Source organism: Anarhichas minor, unplaced genomic scaffold (genome assembly GCF_050575085.1).
Source record: "Anarhichas minor isolate MPS153535 unplaced genomic scaffold, ASM5057508v1 ptg000003l, whole genome shotgun sequence".
Taxonomy (NCBI): domain Eukaryota; kingdom Metazoa; phylum Chordata; class Actinopteri; order Perciformes; family Anarhichadidae; genus Anarhichas; species Anarhichas minor.
Window position 1 is genome coordinate 10,840,836 of NW_027466449.1, and position 26,440 is coordinate 10,867,275.

Sequence of the window (26,440 nt, forward strand, 5' to 3'; positions counted from 1 at the left end):
ATGTGGTGGTAAAGCAAGGAACTGCGTTTTTTTTCCTAATTAAAATGCTAAATATAAAATCGTGTTATCCCGGTGAGAAAATACATTCTTTCGGGATGAAGTTTGACATTTTTTATTACTTTCTTGTCTGTACAACACAGTACATAACAGACACAAAACAAACAAAAACATTGAAGAGGGAAAATAATAAAGGGCACAATCTAAAACTTATGTATACTGCACTTCTGTGGGCGTTCATACTGGATGGTTGAAGTATTGTTCGTCTTACTACAGCAATAACTGACTAATGGTGAAACAGTTTACCTCTCAAAAGCCATAAGAGTGACTTTACAATTATTTTTACATTCTCCAAGCTATGGTTTGTGGTGACATGTCAGTGAATAGATGTTTGCTTACTGTGAAGAATGACAAGATCAATGCCCATATTTCAATCATCAGAAACAGATGCAAGAATTACCTAAAATATCAAGTGAACCATTATGATTTGTCAAACAAAACTCATTATACATAGTTAAATCCCAAAATGTTAAACTTCTAATTTAACACTTCAACTGGACCCAACATACAGACAATATTTACAACTGAGGCAACAAAGAAAACACAAAACCAATTTTCTTCTGAACTTCAAATGCACCGAAAAAGGCAGATTTCCATACATCAAATGGTAACATTTTCAAGCATGTTTGTGTAAAAGGCAACACAATAAATAAAACAAATGGCACAGAAGGTTTAGACAATCAAAACTCAGAAGCACAAATGTATTGTGGAATATTCACAACAAACTAAAAACTAAAGCAAGCACACGAAACAAATCTTCAGAGTCAAAGTCCCTGCAGACAGCAACACAAACCGACAAAACAGAACTGAGATAAAAAAAAGAATAACCACAATCCAATTACAGTGAGCGAAATAAGAGAATGACATTTATAATTCAATATAGTATTTGTATTTACAAGCATTTATACAACTGAGCGCATTAAACTGGGGTTCAAGCTTATTACTATATTAGGACATGGAGCAGAACAATCAGATCATATACTGCACCAAAATATAAACCTTGTAAACATCACTTCTCAACTTTTATCTCAGATATCAGTCAGATTAAGTTACTATTAGCCAGGTTCCTAATATCTTTGTCCTTACTTTAAGGCATAGGCATCAAGCTTAGGAGTGAGCCCCTTATAGGATTTTATTTGAAATAAGCCAGATTCAAATCAGAAGATTTCACTCCAACGAGGAAAAGCTCTACTGGTCACAGCATCCCCCCCTCCCCCCCCCCAGGCAAAACGTCCTTCCCACGTGTCTCTGGATCAGGTCAGTACGCTGTAAAGTTATAAGATCTCCTCCACTCCGTGTGCAAAGATCATGACCAGGCCCGGCTCCAGGATCATGTCCTCCCCCATATGCTGATTCTCACAGGCCATCACCACCACGGCCTGCTTGCCAGGGATGCGCTTGGCAACGTAGTTCTCATAGTAGCGCCTGTTCATCTGCCGCGTCTCGAGCGTGGCCAGTCCCTGCGGCCAGTTTCGCTCGTGGGCGTTCTCGATCAGGTCGTTCACGATCGAGAGAGGGCAGCCGCTGTCGATGAGGGAGCGCTTGATGACCGCTTGAAGCACGGCATCGGGAGTGGAGATCATGCCACCCCAGCGCGTCACTCTGGCGGGTTGCATGGAGTTCACCCACCTGGAGATTAGATAAAGAAGAAGAAAATTAGGGACCGAGCTGCGGCTCTCAGACAAAGTTAATAATAGAATAAAAAGCATTGGAGAGGATGACATTTTAACTTACTCTAAGATCTCGTTGTACTCAATACTCTCCTCGAGGTTTTGGAGATTAGGATTAGCACTGCGGATTGCTCTCATGTAGGCTTTTAGCAGCTGAATGTCCCGTTTCTGGAAATTAAAAGCATCAGCTTCAGTGACTGATACCACAAAATACTCCGAAAGATAAACAGGAATTTATAAATGGACTATTTGTAATATTACTGATCCAAAATAGTTTCAGCTGTGTCAGACTCCGACCTAGCTATCAAGAACATACATAGTAACAGCAGAGCTTTCCATGAGCATCATGTACATTTTTGATTCTGATAAAATGGTTTTGATGAACAAGTTGCCTGTACATTTTACCACTAGCCTCTGCTTCAAAACAATGTGAACATGATGATAGAGAAACACCCATATCTGTCTATATCAGTCCCATCCCAGATGCTCTATATGAATGTGTGTGTGTGTGTGCGCGTGTGTGTCGTGCTCAGCTGAGAGGTTGTGTGGCGGAGAGTAGTCTTTTCGTGTTTGACAAATATTTGCAAAACAAATGATGACAGAACACATTAAGAATTGCATTGATTGCACAGACTGGCGGCATCCTAATTACACTGGCTACCTCAAAACTACTAATTCAATTTGACGATCGTGCAGTAAGCATTAAAGAGTCCACTGAAAGCACTTTATTTTCCATATACACCACACAGACGTTTATATGCTTGATGAATGAATTATCTTTATCACCATTGCGCTTTTTACAGCAGAGACATTTTTAAGATGCACTGCAAACACACTAAAACAGTCAAAGAAACAGGCCTATGTCTACATATGCCTATGAAGGTGAAAATAAATAAATACAAAATAAATAACTAAATAAGGTCTAATGATTCTTCATTGCAAAAGCTATGATTAGTCAGGCATGGTTTTAAATAGTAATAGCTATTTACAGACTGTGGGCTAAAACACACAAGTAGTCCAATTGTCCTTTACAATAATTCACAACATGTTTACAATCTGGTAGGCAAACTAAATAAAATATGTAACAGTTAAGATGCGTGTATATGATGGAACAGTTTCCAAATTTGGGCTTTTACAGCCCCCTAGGTGGCTACTCTTTCCCACCAACTATTCCATATCCTTGTAGAAAGCCCTGTAATAGCAGTGCCTTATAGGGTTAAGTATATTAACATTCTGCTTCTTCGTTACATAACTGCATCGTGACAAAACTCTCAGGTCTCATTCAGCAACTGAATGAGATAGAAGTAGAAAACTCACTGTCATTATGAAGTAATCATGGAAAATAAATATGCCCTTGGCTATTTTAAAACCTGTTCCACAGACTCCAATATTTTTAAGGAACTTGGCTCATAAAGTATTTTTTGGTTAACACATAAATAAGCAGGAAAATGTTCTTACTTGTTCCCCCAACTGGTGTCTATGCTCTGCAACTGTTTTCTCCAGGTCGGAAATCTTTGTCTGTTGCTGCTGGACGACGCTCCGCAAGTGTTTGATGCAGTTATGGTTGGGCACCTCATCTTTGGGCATCTCGTGCCTGCAAGTGTCGGGGGAGATGGAGTAACCAGACAGAAAAAAAAAGAGGATTTAATACCATACAGAGGACAGGTCATACATTTTTGTAATCGTTCATAATCAATGTACCCAACAGCTACGATGCAGAGTTCATTTCTGCCAAAGTGAAGCCCACTCACCCACATCCTTCCTCGCAGTTGACGGGCCTTTTGGGGTTGTGCTCGCAGTCCTTGAGGTGCGATTGCAGCTGGTCCAGCCGCAGAGTGGCCGTACAGCCAAAACCTGCATTGTCACAGTTGATCTGAAGTTTGGACAGCATGTTACGCATGATGCGGGGCACGGGCCGGAGGTGAGCTAGCGTCACTACCGTGCGGTCAACAGGACATATCTGCTGCTGGGCAAACCACTGCGTTATACAGGCATTGCAGAAGGCATGCTCGCAGTGTGGAGCCTGAAATGAAAAGGAGAGCCCAAAAAAATAAGAACTTTGAAATACGCCAATATGAGCAAGAGTGGGTAATCTTCCAGACAGGGACTTGCCTGCACTGGTTCTTCGAGCACTCCACTACATATAGGGCACAGCAGGTCTTCATCCACCTCCCCTTGGAACCTCGTAATGTCGTACCCCATGGTACATCACTGGGATCCACAACCTCCTGGGCAACACACAACCAAGGAAATTAATAGTAAAAATGCATCAATATGTGACTGTAGATACGCCATAAATATGTACAAATACTTACCTCACTCACGAAAGGCCTCAAATGCTTCCATTCAGCTCTTGATGTAAAGCTGATACATCACATCTGGTGAAAGAGACACAGACACTCCCTGCAAGAAAAATTATGATATTCATACAGATTATTTGGTTTTCTATAGTCCGACCTAGCTCACTGGATATTGGATAGCTGATGGTTGGAGCTGAGCTATGCTACATAATCTAAAAATGACATGATGAATACAATAGATGCTGCTTATCTACAGACATATTTCTTCACCATGTTAAGCATTCTGATGAAAAAGGTAACAACGAGAGGAATCTTGCTACCTAACAAACATATATTGTGTTATTATTGAAATCAATAAAAGCTTTAAAAGTACAATGACTCAAGTCATGCGAGTACACAGCCATGTTTGAGCCAAAAAGTGACGTCCTTGATCCGTAACGTTAGTGTGGTTTTCAACATGTGAAACTGCACCATCTGAGGAGAGCATCCTGTCGTCCCAGGTGACTTGTTGTGTCTGACCTAATTTCTGCGAAAGCAGCACACACCGGTCCGGAGGCGCTTTACAGATTCCCTTTTTTTTTTCCACCAATCGCACTCAGCATGCACAAGCTAACCCTCCAAGCTAACGTTAGCTAACCTACGTGTATGATGCTATTTCGCCGTTACATGTTACACTAAAATCACTATTTCATTTGGGTTTATAATGAGCTAAACCGGTGTCATGTTGAGTAAACACCCCAGTGTTTAAGTTCAGATGTCAGCATAGCTTGCCAGCCATGAATTAAAGGAGGCTAACGCTTGCAAAGCAGATAGCACTGGCAGCGCCAACAGTCCCGTTGGTTTCCTTTGGATGTTAGCATTTGAGCTAACCAGACAGAGCCCAGTCTGGACAAACTACACCGACAAACAGCTCGTTACAACCAGCCACATTAGAAGAAAACAGTATAATGGACTGATATACTCACTTGAATAATGTAATAAAACAGGTCCCAATCACGATGTGTATGTATTCTCTGACGTCCTACTGTTGCTAGTAGCGCGCTAGACACGTCCTGTGCTACATCCTACACCTCTGTGACGTCGATACGCAGGCGGGTGGATACGTCATGACGTACAACAGGAACCTCTAATTGGTCCAGAAAATCAATCAATCAATCAACCAACGAACCTATCTATCTATCTGAAATCTTGAAAATGTTAAAATATGTATTTAAAGGACCATATAATAAAACACATTTCCTACAACAGACATATAATAAAATTAAATATATTAAACAGTGAAATACAAGTGATCATGACATTAAAAATGCTAAATAAACAAACATTATAATATTTTACACTTGCTGACATGCATCAGCAGAGGAATACTAATATAACTCCATGCTGACTGAATGAACCGTGTAATTAATTGATCCATTAATTTATTTTTCAATTTGTGAAAGTGCATTTTCTTTATTCATTTATTAGTTTCCAACACATTAGGTATGAAGTGCCCTTTTCCTCAGCCATGCACTGTTGCAGCTCCCTGTATGAAGCAGAAGGTAAACAGGAAGGAAATGAAGAGCAGCCAGCCTGCAGAGAGGAAGTGCACTGCAGGCAGTGTGTGAGGATATGGCTGAACAGAAGGAGCAGCACATTGAAAAGATGAGTCATCATCAGTCACTACTACTGTTGTTTCGTGTCTTCACAATGCATGTGGCTGTGTTCAAATTAAATCTAGCCCCCGGCAATGGTAATGTTAACACAGTTAACAGGCAACCGATTACTGCTATATCGACATTGCTGTCTTTTTGACTTAAAAATTGACATTGGGCAAGTAGATTTCTGACCAAACACATTAACGTTAAACGCTGAAGAACCTTGTTCAGTTGTGACATTTTGTCATTGAAATGAAGATTTGATTCAAACTTTTTCAGACAAACATTTTTTCCCCCCCAACTGTATTCAGCTTCATAGCTGGGAGCTATTCCAGTGAATTTAACAGAAATGCTAATTCAGGGTGAATCATGCTAGTAGAACTACGTGATCCGAAACATTGATTCATCGTCAAGAAATAACTCCAGACTCAGGAAATATTTAGCAATAGCACTTTATTGAACACAAACAACCCTAAGCCACAATACTGAATGACAAGACCAATTGGCTGCAGCAAACATTTTATAAAATAGATTCAGGTTTAATGTCACTAAATTGTTTTTTTTTCTTTTTACGTCAGAAAGACAGATGCAGGTTTTTCCAAAACAGTGAATGATCTTTTACATATTTAACATTTTTGTAACAAATCATCATTCACATGTTTACACAAAGGAATAACAAGGCAAAGTGCTTTCAGGATTGCATTGTCAAAAAAACAACAGAAAAATGAATGGCTTGAGGTTTAGGTGTGACAGCGGGTGGGGTGACGGGGGAGTGGGGCCGGACCGGTCCTGGATTAGGTGTGGGTGGATGGGTTGGTGTGGGGGACCCTGGTCAGTAAACCTCAAACCTTTCACGTTGTCATGTGCCCCTTATAGTCAAACTGAATGTAAAATGTCAGGGCAGTGTGGAGACAGGTGCCTATGTAGCAGAATTTGGTTCGGCGTGGACAAATGGATTCAAAGGCATACGGCTCGAGGGGCTCAAACTCGCCCCCGTACAGAATTACAAATCCACCCTACTATCTTCTTTGTGACAACCTGTGGTATCATTACAACTGCAGGGCAATGGATAGCTGACCCAGAATGAAGCTGTAAACGTTGAAAGTATGCATACTAAAAGGGCTAGACTGGGAAGTATACATAAAAGAGGAAACCAAAGAAATAGGTGGTGGTGAAAAACAAAAACAAAGCCAATGCACGGTTACTTATTTTCAAAAAAGATGAATCCTCTGACCATTCGCCACTGAATGTTAAAGGGGATAGACTATCTTTATAATCTGCATCATAACATTGTCTGGCTTCACATTCCAGTGGTAATTTGTCGTATAAATGCTTCTCATAAATATTTTTTTTCCAACGTCAAATAGACATATACACATACAGCACAACCAAGCACGCTTTTTATGTATAACTACCATTGCTTATGATAAATCTGTATTCCTGTACTGTGAATAGACTTTTTTTTTTTTTTTTTTTTGAATCAGAACAGGTGGAGCGACAAACAATACTCAAGGCTGCAAAACGAGGAGGTAGGAGAAATGCTACTGAAAAACAGCAAGTGATGCTAATGTGATCTTTCACTGAAATAAGTGTGAGATACACCAGGCTTCGGCTCGACTTCTTGAACTAAGCTAGTGCCAACAGTTGCTATTCCAGTCAGTGTTTAAGGAGCAGTGTGTAACAACTGCAATGTTAGATTTTCACCTTTTACTTCCAAATTAACAATTGCCGCTCTCCTGAAAGCTCCAGGTGAAGACTGGTGTAGCAGTGGTGGTGATTTACTAACTGACGAAATCTTAGAGGGCCATCCTGCGTTACAAAAATTTAAATCGTGTCTTATCCCTATATTTTCAGACTTGTCATGTTCTAAATTGGCCAATTTTCAACCGAGGAACTTTCATTGGTCCTGTTGTCATCACAGGTGTAGAGACCACGCTGCTGGTGATGGCATTGACTCCTTTACACACACAGTAGAATAGTATATTTGCAGATTTGTAAATGAGGTAATCAGCGTTAGGCTAAATAGGGAACCCTGTCATTGACACACACATGCCCACTTCATTCACCAGCAACAAACAAAAAGATTTACTCAATCAGCGGGACAGGACTCTGGAAGATGAAATAAACTTTGGAATGTTGGGATGGACGAGCAGACATTTTTAATCTTATATTTTTTTTCAAATCCTTTTGTGAAGGTGCACTGTAAAACTATTTGATTGTTACTCATCACATGCCCCGATTCAGAGTCCTTCCCCTCACATTTCCCCAGATATGCCACTCAAAGCAAACAGGCAACCCTTTATCCGTCATCTTTTTTTTCCTTTTTAATTGCAATGAAATAAGGCTGCCTCAGCAGCAGATCAGTGCCTGCTTTAAGTCCAGCTGTGAATGGATTGTTAATAGCTTGTGAGTTGCAATGAATAGGCAACATCTACAGTGAAGCGGACTAAACATAAAAACATGGAAAAAGGGACTAGGCGCTACCAAAATGTCACAGAACATGCAGTATTACATCCTTTCCTATACAGTAGGCTATTCCCAATAGCACATTCAAAGGGGCTCCTAATGGGCAAATTCTCTGATATGGCTCTGCTTTAGAGTAATCAAGCTCGCTGTGAGACTACCTCCGCCGTGGACTCACAGAAGTCTATAAAGGTGCTCCATCAAAAGATGGCTGCCTTATTTCACCTGCGCAAATACTTTGTGTCATTCAGTTCAGGTTCAAGAGTAAACACGGGAAAGTTTTCTGTACATTTGTTTTCCTTTTGTGTTCATTAAATCCCCCCCCCCCCCCCCTCCCCCGAAGACACATCCTCTGCTGGTGAAAACAAACGGCACTTTCAAAGGGGAATGTTTTTCTAAAACCACAATCACAGGACCTCCAAGTAACAAATTCTGAAAACACACAGGCTGTACAGAAGATATAAATCTCATGAGTTTCTCAACTGTACAAGCTTTAGGCTACACGCTGAAAAGGGAGGGACACGTAAGAACCCTTAATGTTTAACATTGAAAACAAATATAAGGCATTTCTTATTTCCTTTTATCCGCATACATCACTGACAGCAGGTCTAAATATTTTTGAGAAAACATTTCACTCAAAGAGGAAGAGGATGCATATACACATCTACACATGCAAATGAAAATGTCTACCGGCTATAAACCAGAAGTCCAAACGAGAATACCATCAGAGTCCATCAGTAAAAATAAAAAATATGCACCTATTCAAAATCTATCAGTCAACTTGTGCACGGTTCTTTCTCTGAGCAGGCAGCTTTTAAAGTCGGATATCACAGTTTTAAGAATGAAATATCAAACACTCACACTGTCAAACGCCACCTCTCTGAACACAAACAGAAGGACGACTTGAAATCCTTCATTTGCTACAGATGAGTGACTTTTGGTGTTAACAAAAAGGGCATATTAAATAATGTGGGGGTTATTTTTTTTTTCAACTGAGGAAGCAATAATAAACAAAAGGTTATTGCACTTTTTTATCTTTTGTCCATTTCAAAACGAGGTCAGCTTGAGAGAAGAGGATTCATGCCTTGATGTCGTGGTAAGACAACAAATGTTACGTCACGTCTATAGTATGATCACACCGTTATTAACACTGCACACAGCTACTACTGCAACCCTACTTGTCATCAGTCTACCCTAAATAACACAAAACAATCTCTACAATCAATTTGCAACACAGTCACAAATAACAGTTTGCCTTAACTTGATCTTGAATGCCGGTACCGCGTCGTCTCACAATTTTGGTTCGTATTGTGAAGTTACTAATCGTCGATGAATACCAAAGAAGTGGAGAAGAAACAATCAGAACGAAGCTCTGAAATTCCCAGACAATGGTCTTTCTACAGTTAATGTGTTGCTGACAATCAAAACTCATGTTCTCTGCACTCAAGGGGAGTCCAATGTTTCCTCCTCTCATCTTTGCCTAAATTTGGTCTAAAGGCACCTTTCGCGTCTTGGTGTTGGGAGAGCCAACCGAGCCCCGAGGTGCCTTCTTTGGATTTGTGCTTTCGTACAACTGATCCCCGTCCATTCAATGTTTGATGTGCCTGAAATCGCAACCGTACTGTGCAATTTATTCTGCCACCCAAAGGGAGCACTCAGTCACTGGAAATGCATCAGGACATCCAGACTAATAAAAGGAGCTATTTAGGCTGGTTTTATGTTTTTTTGTTTTTCTCAGATCACATTGGGTTGAAATAATCATGCTCAGAGGGAAAATGAGCCATGTCGTGTATTTTCAGTGTAATTTCTTTTTTTCCCGTTATAAGGCTTCTGGGAAATACAAATGGAAGACCGTACCTTTCGGTAGTAACAAATAAAAGGCACCATGCCACCACTGTGCTCGATATTACACAGGTCCTATTGGTGGGGGGGGGGGGGGGGGGGGTTAATAACCAACTGTTCAGGCAGGGAAGGCGGTCAAACTAGCATTAGTCATACAGTCAAATTGTATTGTTTTGACTTTCAGAGGTAAAGTTTTATAGCTACCTTCATTCCTTCCCCGCCTTAAATTAGACTGAACCCTTTTACCCTTTATGACTTGCACCAGATAACAGACGCGTCTGTTGGTTGTAATGAAGAGAACGTGTTTGAAACTGCTTTTCTGTTCTAAAAAGGGCATGTTTGTGAACGTTTAGGTTTGACATGCATATATTGAAAAGTCTCTCACACACAAACTACAAGAGAGAAATCTACACGACTGGCATCAGGAGAAACGAGAAGAAATCAGAGGATAAATGTCAGCGTCGTCACACAAAAGATCACTGATGAGGTAAAACTGCAGGTCCAATAAAAAGTACAAGGTGCAGTTGGCTGCCCCTTTGTAAGGTAGGAAACATGAGACATCTGTCAACACTAATCTAACACTTCCGCGTCGATACATCTCTGATTTTAGGCTGGTTTAAGCAGAATTACGCTACCCACACAACAAGATAGACCACACGATTTTAACTCTTTGTTAGCAAAGCTGTACAAGCATATTTCATAAGAATTTCCTTTCCGTCCAACTCTTTTTTTTTTTTTTTTTGAGGTACACCACTTTTATCTCCAGGGTCATTTGGCTCTGGATGACGGAGAAGCCAAAGTTGATTGTTTACAAGTGAATTCTGAATTCGTTCATTCACAGTGGCAAATATGGCGATATCCTAACCTCCCACGACAATCTCTGCACCACGGCAACCTTGAGCTATGTGCTACCTCAATTGATTTGTGTGCTTCTCGACACCCAAACATGTCTGCAAGACCAAAATTTGCCAATAATTCCGTTTTTAGTTGTTTTTTTTAAGCAATCCAACCAAGCAGCATAACTCTACAGGTGACGCAACTCATCAGGTGCTGCCAGGCATCATTTTCCTTTTTCAGCTTTTAAGGCAAAAGGCTCAACAGTGGATCAGAGAGTTGAATTGAAATTTGCCATTTACTTCAAGTAAGAACCGAGACATCCATTGAGGCAAATCAATTCTATACTGTATATACCATGCTTTTTTTTTTGGACATCATTTTTTTTTCTCCAGGTAACACACACACACACACACACACACACACACACACACACACACACACACACACACACACACACACACACACACACACACACACACACACACACACACACACACACACACACACACACACACACACACACACACACACACACACACACACACACACACACACACACACAATAAACCTTCTTGTTAAACAACGCACAACCAAGGGATTGCTTTGCCAATACCAAAGGGACTAATTATATTCTTCAGAAATGTCCAATTATACAATAGACTTCAACCAACACCAAATTTTAACAGAATACTTGCACTTAAGTACAAGTACCCCATGCAAATATCGAGTTCTTCCTTTGACTAATAGAATTGGTGGAAAGACATGCAGCTCCAAACACAAAACTGTAATGATCCTGCCTACTTCTGAATTAGTTACCGAGTAATAATGATTTCTGTCTAAAGGCAAATAAAGGTTTCTATGGCACTAAATGGGTGTAGCTTAGGTGCATTTTTGTCAAATATAGGCTATTAACGAGTATGTGTGATCATATCTACTGTAGACCTTTTTGTCCCTCTTGTTTTACCGTACTGTCAGGCAATCTCAATGGAATGGATGAAGATGAATGTTAAATTCATCTGAACGCTCGTATTCCGTTTACCTTGTAGGCTACACTCCACACAAATATACATATATATATATATTTGTATAGAGAAAGAAGAGTGATATTACACAACAGCAGGCCTATTTTCCAACAATGCCACAAAATAAATAACCCCTATCCAGACCCTCAATGCAGGAAGACTACTATACATACTGTATATATAGAGAATTACATGCTACCTGTATAATCATATCTACACAAGACAAATGAAGAGCGACAGTTTAAAGTCGGGAGAAAGCAAATTGTCCTGCTCTAAACTGACCCTACATTCATTTCAGTTAGAAAAATTCATGGCTCAGATTTGATGGTCAGACTGTAAACTGCTTGAACGAATGCATGAATCCATTGCTGCTTTACGAAGAGGCTTTCGCCTCTCGACACATTTTGGCAATTAGGCCGTATTTGTGACCAAAGATTATAACATCTAACCCGCATTTAAATCTTCCACTGGCATTTATGCTATGATTTACTGAATTGGCCTAAATGGATGGCAGTGCAATGTTTGTGCTGCACACGATTACACACACACACACACACAGACACACACTCACACGCGCACACACACACACTCTATTGCTACAATTGGACCTTTCATTGCTTTTCTATTTCAGACACCAGATATATTGTATATGCTCCACTCGCTTAAATTGTTACTATATCAAAATTGTGATGTAGCTCCATGCACAATCACTCAATTATCACTGGTACACAAAAAAATAAAATAAAAACAGCATGTATAAGAATACTGTGATACAACAAAAGGATTCAGTTACAACTTGTATATAGTTGTAGGGGCAATGGCTCCATTTACTGGTCAGATGAGGACATCACAAGAGAAGAATAATCAGCGGTCTGACAGCACCTACCGACGGCAGAGCGAGTATGTAGAGTGTTTGAGGAGCCTGCCTGAGGTGTCTGGTGAATCACTGCACTGACTTTAAGTGACTGAGGCCAGAGGCTGTATTATTAACAGTAGGCTGGGTAATGTAACCTTGTCACTTTTTTTGGGCTGGTTGCCCAGCAATAGATAACACACACGAAAAAAAAAAAAAAGTCAGTGGGCTGTGGACACTGTGCGGAAAGTACTTGGAGACACTTTAAATAATGCATTATTAGAGTACTATTTCATTGCAGCCTTTGCTTGTCTCTCGTCACCCTACCTGCCTGTATTCAGCAGCAACACACTTGCATGTAAACATAAGTACATACATTACATCTGCTCCATTTTGCACACTTTGAACCTGAACGTACTAAAGTGCGTGCTTGACTATCTAATTAAGTGCTGTGGGATTAAGGTTAAAAAGGAATTAAACTATGGAACATCCCATCCAGAAAATAAAAAATGTAGACATAATCATCCTGCTGAGATCTGATTGGATTGATATATTCTGCCAGCTGCTATTTCAGCACAGATCCTGAGATTACAAAACGTTTTGTACCTTTCCCTAATGTTAATAACAATAATAATAGAACTTTTCTCATGTAAATTATAAATTGATCAAGAGAACAAAAGGCTGGGGGGGGGGGGGGATCATCAATTACAGTAGCTCCATTTCATTTCAGTCAGTTATGGAGGTCAATTGAAACGCAAACTTATGAAACTATGACACCGACTGAGAAATCACCGCTCTGAAATGGACTTCGTCAGTTTCTGTTAATTATGTAAAATTCAAGATTTTTCGCAGGGATATTTAACGACATCTGCCAGTCTAGGTCCTCATCGCTCATCCAGTCAACTAATGTGTGCAATTGTGCCACTTCATTACCAACGGATATGAAGTTATCACACCGAGGAAAACAATCCGACTCAGTGTAATTTAACCACCAGCAGATGGTCTAAAAAAAAAAAAAACACAACATAAAATAAAATAAAAACAGACAAAAATAGCATAGATATAACATCTAAAAGTCACAAACAGCTCTAGTGGTCCGATACAATCATCTTTAGTACCAGAAATGGGATGACGAGACAACAATATGAACACCAAAAAAGCACATATTTGGATTTCTGCTATTCCTGAAATCTAAACAACAGGTATTGGCCGAAGCAAAGATCCCTCTCATTTTCCTCTTAGCCCTATCTGCCTCTACAAGGGATATCAACTTCCTGGTCATTGATAATGCCGGGACATATAAAGATATGCCACCCCCCTACACAAGATACTATGGGTGCAACTGTTGTTCAATGCTGTTGCTCTCAAATGGGTGGAAAGATAATCTGTCTCAGGGCTCATCTTATTCTGCCATTATGCAATCCAACTGAAATGATGTGTTACAGAAGGCATGGGTCAAAAGGCATTTCATGAGATGCCATAAAGGCAATCCAGTGCATTTGTGTTGACACTGACAGTAAAATGCCCGGCACACACAGAGCCATTCGTTTAGTCTTTAGGTAATTTTTTTCATGAAATAATAAAAAAACGAAACACATTCCAGGGAAACAAAAGCCCTTGTGACAGTGATTGTCTATTCAAAAACGTTAAACAAAACAAAAACACAAACACAAAAAGGCCAAAAGAAAATATTGCTTGAAAACTGCCCAATAAAAATAGCAGACATTACTCTTTAACTGTTCAAATCGATCAGAGACGACCACCGAGAAGTTGAGAGATAAGCTATTAGATGTTTAAGACTAGTTCACCAGCTCCAAGAAATACTCTTTGAGTGCGAGTTTGTTAAAAACCACAAAGCTGATGGCCGGTTCAACTTCAGAGAACACAAACAACAAAAAAACGTCACGAGTGCCTAAAAACCAAAACTGATTGCTCCCTTTCGATAATTAGGCCTTTCGAATTTGGAAAATCTTTTCCAAAACAACAAACACTGTTAAATAGATGGGAAATAAATTGAAATGGCTTGTTCATTTATGTGCTCAGATATATGATGCTTTGATGAGGTGTTGTTGGCAGATATTACTAGGAAAGCCTTCATCTAGAAATAAACAAGGCCTCAGTCAGTCACTACCCCACGGAGAGAGAACGTCAGGCCAACGGACCCCCGGGTGAAGATGAAGCAGCTGCTAAACGAGTTGACGAGGTATATCGAGATCTATTGTCTTTTCTCTATACAGTACAGTTCATCTCAAATAAATAATTTATAGCCATAATAGTGTTGATCAACTTTGGTCATAAGTTATATGCTTAGAAACATTCTAGCTTAAACAAACACTTATTTAGCATCTTTAAAACATGAAGTCAGCATTAAGAACAAATCAATGTTACGAACGCCGACCCGAACATCGCTCTCCTTTGGAAGGAGACATGCCGATGTATTCAGCAGCATTACCAAATTATCTTAAAATGCCAAACAATTCGAGGCCGTACATTTAAAGTACACTCTGGAATTAACATCTTTGTGACCCTTTTCCAAAATTTTCGGATTGTACTGTCGTACACAAGCATTGCACTCTTAAGCAAAAGTTCTATTTTTCCCTTGTGTGGTTCCTTCATAAAAATTCTAGGCTAACTAACGGACAATTAAAAACGAAAAAGAAAGAAAATATAATTTAAAAGAAAAACAAACAAAGAAACTCTTTGATCATTCTTTTGGGAAGGCTGTATGTTCCTCTACAAGGTCACCCACAACTGATTCAAACATGATATGACTTTTATATTGAGTGATATGAAGAGAAAGACGGGTGAGGATGCAGAGACTTCCATGCTCTTAGACGTCGGTTATATCATTATGTCGACATGGTTTTAAAGGGTTGAATGGTTTAGAGATGGCCAGATTGCTAGTGTTTGTTTGGGATGCCACACTTCATCTGAGTGACCTTGCAGAGCAATCCGCCTCTACATGTTAAGCACTACCAGGAGACGGAGGAATGGGATCTAATTGCATATTAGGTTTGACTGCACCTCAAGAGAAGAACAAACACTCACGCACACACAGACACACAAACATACACAGAGAACAGACATGTGGGTGGGTGCTCTCCTGGTCCTCTGGGCCATGTTAAAGGGAGTCCCCCCCCCCCCGCCCCCCCTCCCTGGTGGTGATGATGGTGATAGCAGCTGACTGAGGGGGGCCACGTGACCTCACTCAGACAGACACCCGTCCAGGCCAACCGGTGCACCGTGACGGTCTTTGACGTAGCCGTTGTGGAGGCCGTTGCTGGGCAAGGGGGCGCAGGCGGCGGTGATGCCACAGTGCTTCAGCAAGTTGAGACCCGTGGAGGGGGAGACGGTGGGAGAAGGGCAGGAGCAGGAGGAAGGGTCCCGCTGGGGGAAAGGCTTCATGGTAGAGAGGATCAGAGCCAGGCAGTCAGCCACGTCCTTGTTGGGAGCACAGGCCAGGGCCGGGGTATGGCCTGATTGACAGATAACACATTCACATTAAACCTGAACCGATTCCTCGAGTAAATAGATTACTAAAAAAATCAAATTCTTTGCATCGAGGATTTTGTTTGACCCCTTCGCCCACACCAACTTCAGCTACAGATATCTGGACCCCAAGAGGGTAATCTGACACTATGGTGTGCTGTGGTCAGAAAAGCTCTTAGGATTTATAGTTTACAAGCCAAATCATTATAAAACAGAGTAAGACTCCAACTCACTTTAATGTAACACTACATCTAAATCACACTGGATGAGCTCTAATGGCTAACCAAGCGTCGAGAGGCCTCACCTTCCTCATCCACAGCCAGCACAGTGGCTCCTCTGCTCAGCAGTGCCTGCACCACCGTAGCCAGGCCATTACGTGCTGCAAGATGGAGGGGCCTGGAACAGAGAGTGGGAAAGAGTGTGAGACACACAGCTGGCACATCTACTATTCAGTCTGCAATTCTGACATTAGAAGTTTTTACATTGATAAATAGAAAGAGATCGTGGTTGGGAGCCATGTGTCCCCTTTTTTGTTGATAGCTTAAAAGTATTGCTAGCGTTCTCACATTTGCAGAGCGCTGTTGGTGGCATTTATGAGTGTGGGACTGTGGATTTCCCCCAGAATCAGCAGGGCACACATCTCATGGGCCTGTGGGACGAAACAAAAAGAAAAGTTTAAAAAAAAAAAAAAAAAAAAAAAAAAAAGAACTGCATGGCCATATGTCTACATACTACTTGGTGTTAATACTCAACACAACACAGTGGAGCTTTGTGTACCTTGCTGCAGGCCAGGTGCAGGGCAGTGTTGTTGTTCTCATCCAGCAGCGTCAGGTCAGCCTTGGCCCGGTGAAGAAGGATGGCTGGAGGACATCAAGACACACAGACATTTATTTCCTGCTTCTACAGATGTCCCGAGTGTGACAATCAGCTATTCTTAAGGAAACAACGAGTTCTTTAAGAACCCCACAAGAACAACAGGTCAAAGACTTACCCACGGTGCCACTGTGTCCCTTGTCAGCAGCTACCATCAGAGCAGAGCATCCACTGTTGTCCACTGCGTTGATCTCTGTCCCATGGCGGAGTACCAGCTGAAGTCCCGCGACATCCTCAGCAAATGCAGCAGCATGCAGTGGGGTCCTACAGGCGCAGACAGAGACAGTCCAAACAATCACTGTCTGATCAGTGTTACGGCTTCAGGGGCTGTGGCAGTGCAACACACTAGGCCTTCACGACCAATTACTCGATAAGACAGAAGAAGAATGAGGTCTTGGTATTGGCATTTACAATGTCTCCATTTAAAACTGTGACATGGTCTACTCATTGTGTAGTTATTTTACCATACAGAAATCCTGACGACTCGTTTAAAGGCTCAGTTTCTGAATACGGGCTGTGTGTAATTCTCCATGGATTGAGTGTTAATCCTCTCACAGTATTTATATAGTACTTAGACCTGTTTTATAATAAAGAAAGATATAAAAATAAGTATTTTTTCTGCATTCTCACCTTCCTTTTGCATCTCTGGTGTTAATCATGTGGACCCCAGCAGACTCCAGCAGCCTCTCTGCAGCACCGCTGTGGCCATTCATCCTACAAGCAAGACCCGAGGGTTAATGAAAGGATTCCATCTAAACCTACTCATTGTGTTGCTTCTTTTGAGGAATTAGTTTTGACAAAGTAGGACATGCGGCAAAAGCACATGCCAACTGAATACTCACAGAGCACAGTGCAGGGGGGTGAAAGGGTTTCCCTCGTCATGGACAAATGTTTTAAATTCAAGTAAAACCTCCAAACAGTCTTCATGCCCTAAGAACAAACACACTCAGCATTATGAACAACAGATGTGACACTGATTTATTGCAACATTTAGGGATTAGCCTTTTCCAGTCGATCAAACGAAGCAAACCTTTGTAAGCAGCCCAGTGCAATGGGGTGTATTGTTTGTTGTCCAGCAGTTTATCTTGTTGGTCTGTGGCCATGGCGGCCTGCACCAGACTGGCCAGGATCTCCGTATGGCCTCTGGATGCAGCGTAGTGCAGCGGTGTCCTACCCTGAACGTCCCGACACAGTGCAGATGCTTTGTGCTCCAGCAGGGCTGTCACACAGTCATCATGGCCCAACACCGCCTGAACAAAGACCGGACAATCTCCATTGATACAAACAACTTGGACTGAGAAAACTTACAATTATAACATCTTTACGTTATAGATAGACATCATTTCCTGCTCACATTTCGCTCTTAGGTATTCTACTTATTGATCACAGCAGCATGAATTAGATTTAAGCTACTTTACTGGACAGGGATCTCTTATTCTGAGGTCTGTATTTGAATGTTATAGATATCTCATTTAAAAAAGGTTTTTAATCCATGACTACGATAAATACCTGTCCAGGAAACTGGCCACCTAATCCTAACCCCCCTTGGGCTTTGTTGCTTTTATCCTTATGACTCCTTGACAGATGGGGCTAGTAAGACTTTAAAAAAGGAGCTTTAACCATCATTCCTTTATGTTGATATTTCACTCTTTTGTCACCAGGGAAATGTGGAAACACTGCTGGATGCAGCTTAACTATTTCATCAGGCAGGTGCCCATTTAGCTATATGATCTAAGCTACTATTTTTTGTGGTGAAAGTGCAAGTATTAAAAAACAGAAGTCAACATTGACGATGTAAAGTGTTTCACTTTAATTCTCACTACCAATTAAAAGTCAGTCAAAGTCTTGTATGAGTTTTTGTGGTGCAGCCGATGCTCTGCCGTTATGCCTTTGACCTACCCCTCTGTGCAAAGATGTGCTGCTCCTCTTGTCCTTGGCATCTGGCAAGGCACCCTTCTCCAACAGGAAGTGGACACAGTCAGTGTGACCTCCCAGAACAGCTAGCATCAAAGGGGTCCTGAAGGGGACAGAAGGAACAATGAAGACATGTTTTACCGAGTGCCGATTGCTCAGATATGCTTTAGGCATTAAACTGTTTTTTAAAGCTGAATGTGCAAAACTGAAGCCGTGCTTTTCAAAGAAAACAACTCACTGGCCGAATTTGTCTGCGACATTGGTGAGATCTCCCTCCTCCCCATAGTCTATCATCATGCGCAGGCAATCCGAGTGACCGTTGGAAGCTGGAATAAAAGAAAGCACAGGAGAGAATTAAAAACAACCTACTCTCTGCAAGTTAAAATGTAGACCATTCAGGGTAGCAACAATCAGAAACATTGTCATGAGATCTTCCAGCGGAGAGCCGTATACCTGCAACATGAATTGGAGTCCACATGAGGCGGTTGTCATTGAGGAGACAGGAGGCCCCCTGAGCCAACAGCACCTCCACACAGCGGGCGTAGCCTTTCTGGGCAGCCAAGTAGAGCACAGAACGCCCTGCGGCATCCTGCATGTCCACATAGGCCGCGGTCTCCGTCAGCACACGCAGCGCCTGCCAGTGGCCCTTATCAGCCTGAGGGAGCAGAGACGGGCGGTCACAACTTTGCATGTGGTCAGCATTAAGCGGTCGATTAAAACCAGCTTCGACCAGAGTTGGTTAAATGAGAAACACTCACAGCAAGATGCAGAGGACTGACTGGAATACTGCTCTCTATGTCTCCTAGTGCATTAAAGGACATCTCCAGGAGCTGAGAAATAAACCACAAGAGTGGATTTCATTTAATTTACTGAGGAAATAGATAAACATGCTACACATATTAATACCAATCAAAAGTTACACCTGAACGTGTTTTCATCATGCAGAGCCTGCAAAAATGATCCCATTAATTAATAGTTTTGGCTAAACAACACGACTGCAAATATATACCGCAGTCGTATTTCACTCAACAGAACAAAATATTGTGTTGACCTAAGTCTTATGGACCAGATCTGTGCCATTTGCTTGAGTGGAACAGGAGTACGAGTGCATGTAATGTGTGACAGTTGAGTATTAAAGCTTAAGTTTCAGGTTAAAAACAGAAAAACTCACCAGCTCCAGGTTCTGTTTGTTGCCATGATAAGCTGCATAGTGAACAGCGCTGTAACCCTTTGAGTTGACCATCGATGGATCAGCACCGTTGTCCAAAAGATGCTCCAAGCAGCTGTTATTAGTGGATGACGAAACATGTAGAGAGGGGATGAAGAACAGAGCCGGTCTCAGCACTAACGTCACTAACAACCCATACTGTCGAGCCTTGAGAATCATTTCCTACAGCGGCCTTTAGGCACAAATCTTTTCCACAAACAAACTTGATGTCCGTTTATTAAATCTTAAGCCTTGATCACATTCATCATGATTCAATGGAGAGGAAAGCCAAGGGGAAAAAACACTCACAAGTACGACTCCTTCGCCTCATCCTCATCATTCTGATGGTTCCCAGAAAAATGACGATCAACTCTGAAAATAACAAGATATGCTCCGATTCAATAAACTCTCTTGATATCGGTATAACATGCACATCATTGCAAAACCACACATTCCTCTGTGTGTTGTTTAGATGGTTACACTGATGTCTAATAAAGCTTGATGCTGCTCACAAGTGAATGCAATTTGACGATGAAACCAAACATTCAGCAAACTGCTTGATCTGCATACGTATGAGTAACGAGGAAAAAAAGTTGAGAAAGTCAAGAATTTTTTTATTTATTTACAGTTTGACGCAGAAGGAGAGGGAAACGCTGTCCAACCTGCTGAAGGCTTGGGAGGCGGCAGAGTAGTGCAGGGGAGTACAGCCTGTCTGGTCAGGCTCGTTGACCTCAGCGCCAGCGCTCACCAGGGTCACAGTGCACTGGTACCTCCCATTAGCAGCCGCATAGTGCAACGGAGTCCTACAGGGAGGATGAAAGGGGAGAGAATCGTCACTCAGACTAGTTACATGTATCGGCTGGCACTTCAATTACTGTCACGGCAGCATGAAAACATCTGAGGAGGAGAAACTCACCTTCCCATTATGTCCCTCTTATTCAAGTCGGTACCGCTACTCAAGAGCAAGTTCAGACATTCAACATTTCTGTAAAGGAAGATGATCATGGAAAGGGAATTAAGTTGCAGATGTTTCAGACATGTGCGACCGGAACATTTTTGGTCATTTAAAATGTGACAAAGCAGATTCTGCATCTTACCCTCCAGAGGCAGCAGCGTGTAGACAGGTCCTCCCAAAGTTGTCAGGGGTGTTTATGTCAAACCCAGCCGAAAGTACGTGCTCCTTACTCATGGATGAAACTATACTGTACAGCTGACCTGTAGGGTGATGAAGGAACACGATGGCGGTAACGGCAAACATCAAAGCGTACAAAAATAGAAAGATTTTGTTAAACAGAGTGCACATTTTCGTGGAACAAAGACAAACCTGAGGAGAGTAACTTGCGACAACAGTCTGAAAACCCGTACAGCACCGCTAAGTGCAAGGGAAACATTCCATTTATTCCACGCCTGGAAATGACAAAAACATACAAACAGAATATTAGAAAAGAAACAGTCAAATGTTAAAATGGAACTAGGGATGCACCGGTACGACTTTTTCAGTCTTGACACCGATACCTGGGCTTTAGGTATCGGCCGATATGGAGCACTGATCCATGAACGGTGTTTAATTATCGAGCTCTACATCATTGTTTCACGTGTAAGGCTTGACTTAAACATTACTTTATTTACTAAATTGTTATTTTGTTATTAAAATAATAAAATGTACATCTGTAACTTGCTAAATAAAATATATAAAATTAACAGGAATTACAATTTAATGCAGCAACAAATTGGTCAAAATGTATTAAAATTCCAGCACATAACGTATATGGTAAATAAACATGTCAGTATTGGACAGATATCTGATATCGGTGCATCCTTTAAATGTAACCCCAGCATGTATACATTGATGCTTCTTCGTATTACGGGCCGTACTTTATACTTTACTCTGTTTTAACAACCTCATTATACCCGTCTGTAGTACAACTTAAGGCGTTTCTGATACCTGGCCGTGTCCGCTCCGTTGGTCATGAGCGTGCTGATCAGCAGTTCGTGGCCGTACTTAGCAGCAACGTGGAGAGGAGTATTGCCAAACTTATCCACACAATCAATTTCCCCACCTGATGTAAAGAAGGGAAGAGGGAGTGAATACAAGGCTCATTGGGACAAACTTCTTCTCACAGATCAGTCAGACAGCGTGTTCATCGTTACCGTTCTGGATGAGGATCTGAGAGCGTGTGAAGCGTCCATGAATGGCTGCCATGTGCAGGGGGCTCTTCCCTTCTTTGCTCTAAAAAACAAACAAATATAAAATCACATTATTTCATCTTGAGTGTAGTTCAGAGATAATAACAGCTCACAGTTTAGTATAACTTAGCATGCATGTTTTGACAAGTTCTAAGCGTGTTTCTGTAGGGAGCAGTAGCTAACGAGGAGTTTCCACACCGTCTGCCATAAATTCATATAAATATAATAAATTATAACGTGACAGGTCTCACTTTCACACGGTATAATATATACAGTCTTGTAAGCTATGAAAAGATGAATAACATGATTTATATCAGGACATTTTCTTTCTCATGCAGTCCTTTTTCACACATACTATGGAAATGTTCTCGTTTCTAGTGGCTTAATACATGTGTGTGATAAATGTTCCACCCCTGCACATTTACAGAAAAAGAGTTTATATGGGTAGGAATAAACTGTGTATTATCTTTATATCCATTCATTTATGTTCACATAATGCATTTGGACCACAGCATCAAACCAAACACGCTTTTCTTTACATCTCCAATTTGAAAATGAGTGTAAAAATCTTTGACAATGGCCAAAACCAAACAAAATGTAGTGCACTGCCACATCTTAACACAGCATTATCACCACAACATATAGGGAACAGTAGGTAAAGTAAATTGAACCAATTTCACACCTGCTGGTTGACATCTGCCCCATTGTTGACCAGCAACTCCAGACAGAGGGCACCGTTGGTGGAGACAGCGGCCAGGTGCAGAGGGGTGTAGCCGCACTTGTTGGGCTGGTTAACATTAGCTCCGTTGTTCACCAGCTCGGTAGCCACAGCCTCCTGTCCCGTGTAGCAAGCCACGTGGAGCGCAGTGTTTCCAAAGCTATTGGGCTCATCGATCTGACAGCAAAACATAAACACCGGATCAGACTGAGCCAAGAGCCTGAAAGGCAGGAGTCCGAGAAATCTTAACATAAGTGACACATTTCCGCAGCTGATGAGAGATTATTGGTTAAACGCTGTGACTTTTAATGATCAGACAACATGGCAGCTAAATTAATGTATTTATATATATATATATATATTATATGATATGAAAATCGCTCACCTCTGTCCCCATCCTCAGTAGGTACTTTACAATTTCGAGGTGACCACTTGCAGCTGCAGCATGGAGAGGTGTGTAGCCCTGCTTATCCTTGCAGCTCTTGTCTGCACTGCGGGACACCAGCAACTTCACAATCTCTGAATGCCCTACGGGAAACACAAAAAACACAAATCTTTCAAGGATTCATAGCAATAATGGCCACAAACAGAGAGGTCCAAGTATGAGACACAACAATCAGCGATTGTAGATAGATAATGACGTAAGGACTTGGCAATGTTATTGCTCATCATTTGAGTGAAACTTGTCATGAACAATAGGAGCTTTTTACTGCTATGTGACAGTGAAAATGTGTGCTGTGTGCAGAATTGGCAAGCGATCGAACCTTGCTTACCCAAGTAAGCAGCACAATGGATAGGCTGTCTTTCCTTCTTATCGATGGCACTCAGGTTGGCCCCTTTGTTCAGCAGCAGCTTCACCATCTGTGAGACGAATAAAATAAAATTGAAGGAAAAAAAACAACTCATAGGTTCTCAAAATAGGAAGCCAATGACTCGAGACTCACCTCCTGGAACCCACTCTGAGCTGCGTGGTGCAGGGCAGTTCTGCCAGTGCGATCTGCCATGTTCAGGTTGCTCAGCTGGGTCAGCAGGGCCTCTGCGCAGCGAGTGGCCCGGTTGGCAGTAGCCACATGCAGCGGTGTCTGCCAGAACTTGTCTCGTGCATTTGCCTCCGCTCCGCGCCTCAGCAGCAGACCCACTGCCCTCTGCGGAGAAAGGAAAACCATCACAAGAGCTTAAAGCATATATTATATCTGCAGTTTGCTGCATTTCCTTCAGTCAGCACAATATATTTGGTGCATAAATCTAAAAGAGTTCTACAATCACGGCGGGTGAATACATAACGGAATTAGAGGATGAAGTCATCTTGACAGAGATAACTGGACTCCTGGATATGAGTTTATTGCTTACCTCATTCCTGGAAGCAGCCGCCCTGTGCAACGGGGTCAACCATACATGGTCTTTAGCATTTACAGTGGCACCTGGCAGACAAAAAAAAAGTAACACATTTTAAGAAGAAGTAGAAAGAGCAAAAAACTGACAATGAGGGCAATGTTTATTGGAGTGGTGACAAAGATTTGAGAATGCACCACTTTTCATTAACGCAGAAGACTCAAAATGAACACATAGCCATGTAGCAGTGGTGCACACACACTCACCTGATTCAATGAGGAGGTCCAATATATGGACGTCACCCACACAGGCAGCAGCATGAAGTGGCGTGCGGCGCTCTTGGTCCTGTGGGTAAAATAAATCAATTAAGGGGAATGTGACGTCAGGACCCAAGTGCTTCATGATAACAGCCCGTTTGCATTGAAACTGAAAGCACGTCATACATACCAGTGCATTGACATCCTCCTTTTTGTGCAATAATAGTTGAACTTCTTCAGCATTACGGTTGAAGATGGCCTGGACCAGAGGAGGCTGCAACACAGAAATACCTGCTAAGTTACCGTTGCACATCACAACGTTAACGACGATTCGTTAGCTAACATGTAATGTCCCATCTCGCTGCGATTTTCTCTGCGCACTATTCAGTGTAATGGGTAAAATGTGCTATCGTGATGTTACATGTTGTATTTGGTGCATTGGTTGGGCACCGAATGAGATTCTTGTTTGCTTCCAGGAAATAGACGGAGCCCTGGCTGAGGCCTGCAGGCCCTTGTCTAAGTACTTAGTTACGTCAGCTAGCCTCTGTAGCTAATTATGCTACATAGCTGGCCCCGACCCAGAGCAGGGCCGAGACATGAGCAGCAGAAACGTACGTAATGCCGAACATCATTGCAAATCACAGGTGATTATGTTTCCGACATGCACTCAAATAAAGATGCACCGCCGATAAGCTGAAAACAAAACTACTTGCTCCGCGGATAAGACGCAGTACTTTGCGCACAAGAACAGGGCTTTTCCCAGCAAATAGACTGCGCCACAGCACAAACACGGAGCGCTTTCTTTTCGTCGTACCTGGTCTGCAATGTTATGTACTCCCATCTCCCAAACTCAGCCAGGACGGAGCTCCTTCATGAGGATAAAACTTCGAGGTATATTGCGGTGCGCTACTGTATCCACTTGTTTCAGACTACACCCATAGCTGGTTTGCAAACAGAAATGCGGTCTCGATCTGTCACTGTTGTTGTCTGTATCCCGATGTCTGGTTTGACGATACAGGCTACGACCGTGCTGGGTCCGCCTACAGGCGTGGCGGTCCGTGTTCGGCCTGCTCGGGTGAAATGGTGCCATCGTGTGAGAGAAAACGGTAAAATCCGTTCACTGGAGGTGACAACATGGAGGGCTCTAAGTTAACTTCTGCGAGGTCAAGTGAAACGTTTAGGGGTCGGAGGACGTTTTTCGTCAAAGTTATTTAACCTAGTTGTTATTGAACATATGTTGTAGATTGAGACAATTATTTTTGATTATTACAAATAATTTAATTGTATATTATTTTGATAATTTAATTAAATACATTTTATAATATTTTGATAATTAATATTATTATACCAATATTGTTATTATTATTATAACAATATTGTTATAATAATTGTATTAATAATATTATTTAGATAGATAGATAGATACTTTATTAATCCTGCAAGGGCAAATTTGTTCGCCACGGCAGCATTATGATACAGGTAAGCAATCAAAGTAACAGAGTAAAAAATATAAAATATAAAATATATTGAGTATAAAAATGCACAATACATACAATGAAATATAACAATAATAAATTAACTAACTAAACAGTAGTGCAAAGATTTAACCAAAGATTTTGCCTTTACATTGTTATTGTTATAAAATAGACCTGTCACTAAATAAATCAAATTATTGTTTTGAGCTTATATGTTTAAAGTCGTTTGGCTAAACAGAAGACCAGCCCATTATTCATATTAATATTATTATCCTTTAGAACAGTGATGGAACTTTTACTCTGAAAC

The 26,440-nt window shown here is 41.4% G+C and overlaps 2 protein-coding genes across 3 annotated transcripts; both read right to left on the reverse strand.

The window, feature by feature from the left end:
* Positions 1–96: 96 nt before the first annotated feature.
* On the reverse strand, positions 97–5,266 carry rnf41 (ring finger protein 41). The gene is made up of 7 exons (XM_076097512.1): positions 4,993–5,266; positions 4,043–4,130; positions 3,840–3,955; positions 3,479–3,750; positions 3,186–3,321; positions 1,792–1,895; positions 97–1,686 (listed from the first exon to the last, which is right to left on the reverse strand). The coding sequence occupies exons 3-7, from the start codon at positions 3,927–3,929 to the stop codon at positions 1,332–1,334; spliced, it is 957 nt and encodes a 318-aa protein (XP_075953627.1). The 5' UTR covers positions 3,930–3,955; positions 4,043–4,130; positions 4,993–5,266; the 3' UTR covers positions 97–1,331.
* An 834-nt stretch (positions 5,267–6,100) lies between these two features.
* Positions 6,101–25,670, reverse strand: ankrd52a (ankyrin repeat domain 52a). 2 transcript variants are annotated; one of them, XM_076097499.1, is made up of 28 exons: positions 25,473–25,670; positions 24,849–24,932; positions 24,668–24,746; positions 24,420–24,490; positions 24,014–24,214; positions 23,843–23,930; positions 23,455–23,597; positions 23,034–23,246; positions 22,316–22,394; positions 22,110–22,224; positions 21,489–21,571; positions 21,262–21,379; positions 21,081–21,149; positions 20,827–20,967; positions 20,474–20,536; positions 20,129–20,240; positions 19,716–19,787; positions 19,411–19,612; positions 19,196–19,283; positions 18,943–19,060; positions 18,074–18,293; positions 17,886–17,973; positions 17,674–17,757; positions 17,162–17,307; positions 16,948–17,030; positions 16,737–16,819; positions 16,475–16,566; positions 6,101–16,157 (listed from the first exon to the last, which is right to left on the reverse strand). In XM_076097499.1, exons 1-28 carry the CDS (start codon positions 25,497–25,499, stop codon positions 15,886–15,888), a joined length of 3,234 nt encoding a protein of 1,077 aa, XP_075953614.1. In that variant the 5' UTR covers positions 25,500–25,670; the 3' UTR covers positions 6,101–15,885. The 2 variants fall into 2 exon arrangements, with proteins under 2 accessions (XP_075953614.1, XP_075953605.1); XM_076097490.1 differs by having other exon boundaries at positions 20,791–20,967.
* Between the last annotated feature and the right edge of the window lie 770 nt (positions 25,671–26,440).

Excerpts from the sequence above, each read along its gene's own strand:
- rnf41 (XM_076097512.1), bottom strand. The coding sequence starts at position 3,929 with ATGGGGTACGACATTACGAGGTTCCAAGGGGAGGTGGATGAAGACCTG. Across the intron at positions 3,751-3,839 it reads TGCTCGAAGAACCAGTGCAG|GCTCCACACTGCGAGCATGC; the intron begins GCAAGTCCCTGT and ends TTTTCATTTCAG. Across the intron at positions 1,687-1,791 it reads GAGTACAACGAGATCTTAGA|GTGGGTGAACTCCATGCAAC; the intron begins GTAAGTTAAAAT and ends TCTAATCTCCAG.
- ankrd52a (XM_076097490.1), bottom strand. The coding sequence starts at position 25,499 with ATGGGAGTACATAACATTGCAGACCAG. Across the intron at positions 22,225-22,315 it reads TCAGATCCTCATCCAGAACG|GTGGGGAAATTGATTGTGTG; the intron begins GTAACGATGAAC and ends TCTTTACATCAG. Across the intron at positions 21,572-22,109 it reads AACGGAGCGGACACGGCCAG|GCGTGGAATAAATGGAATGT; the intron begins GTATCAGAAACG and ends TGTCATTTCCAG.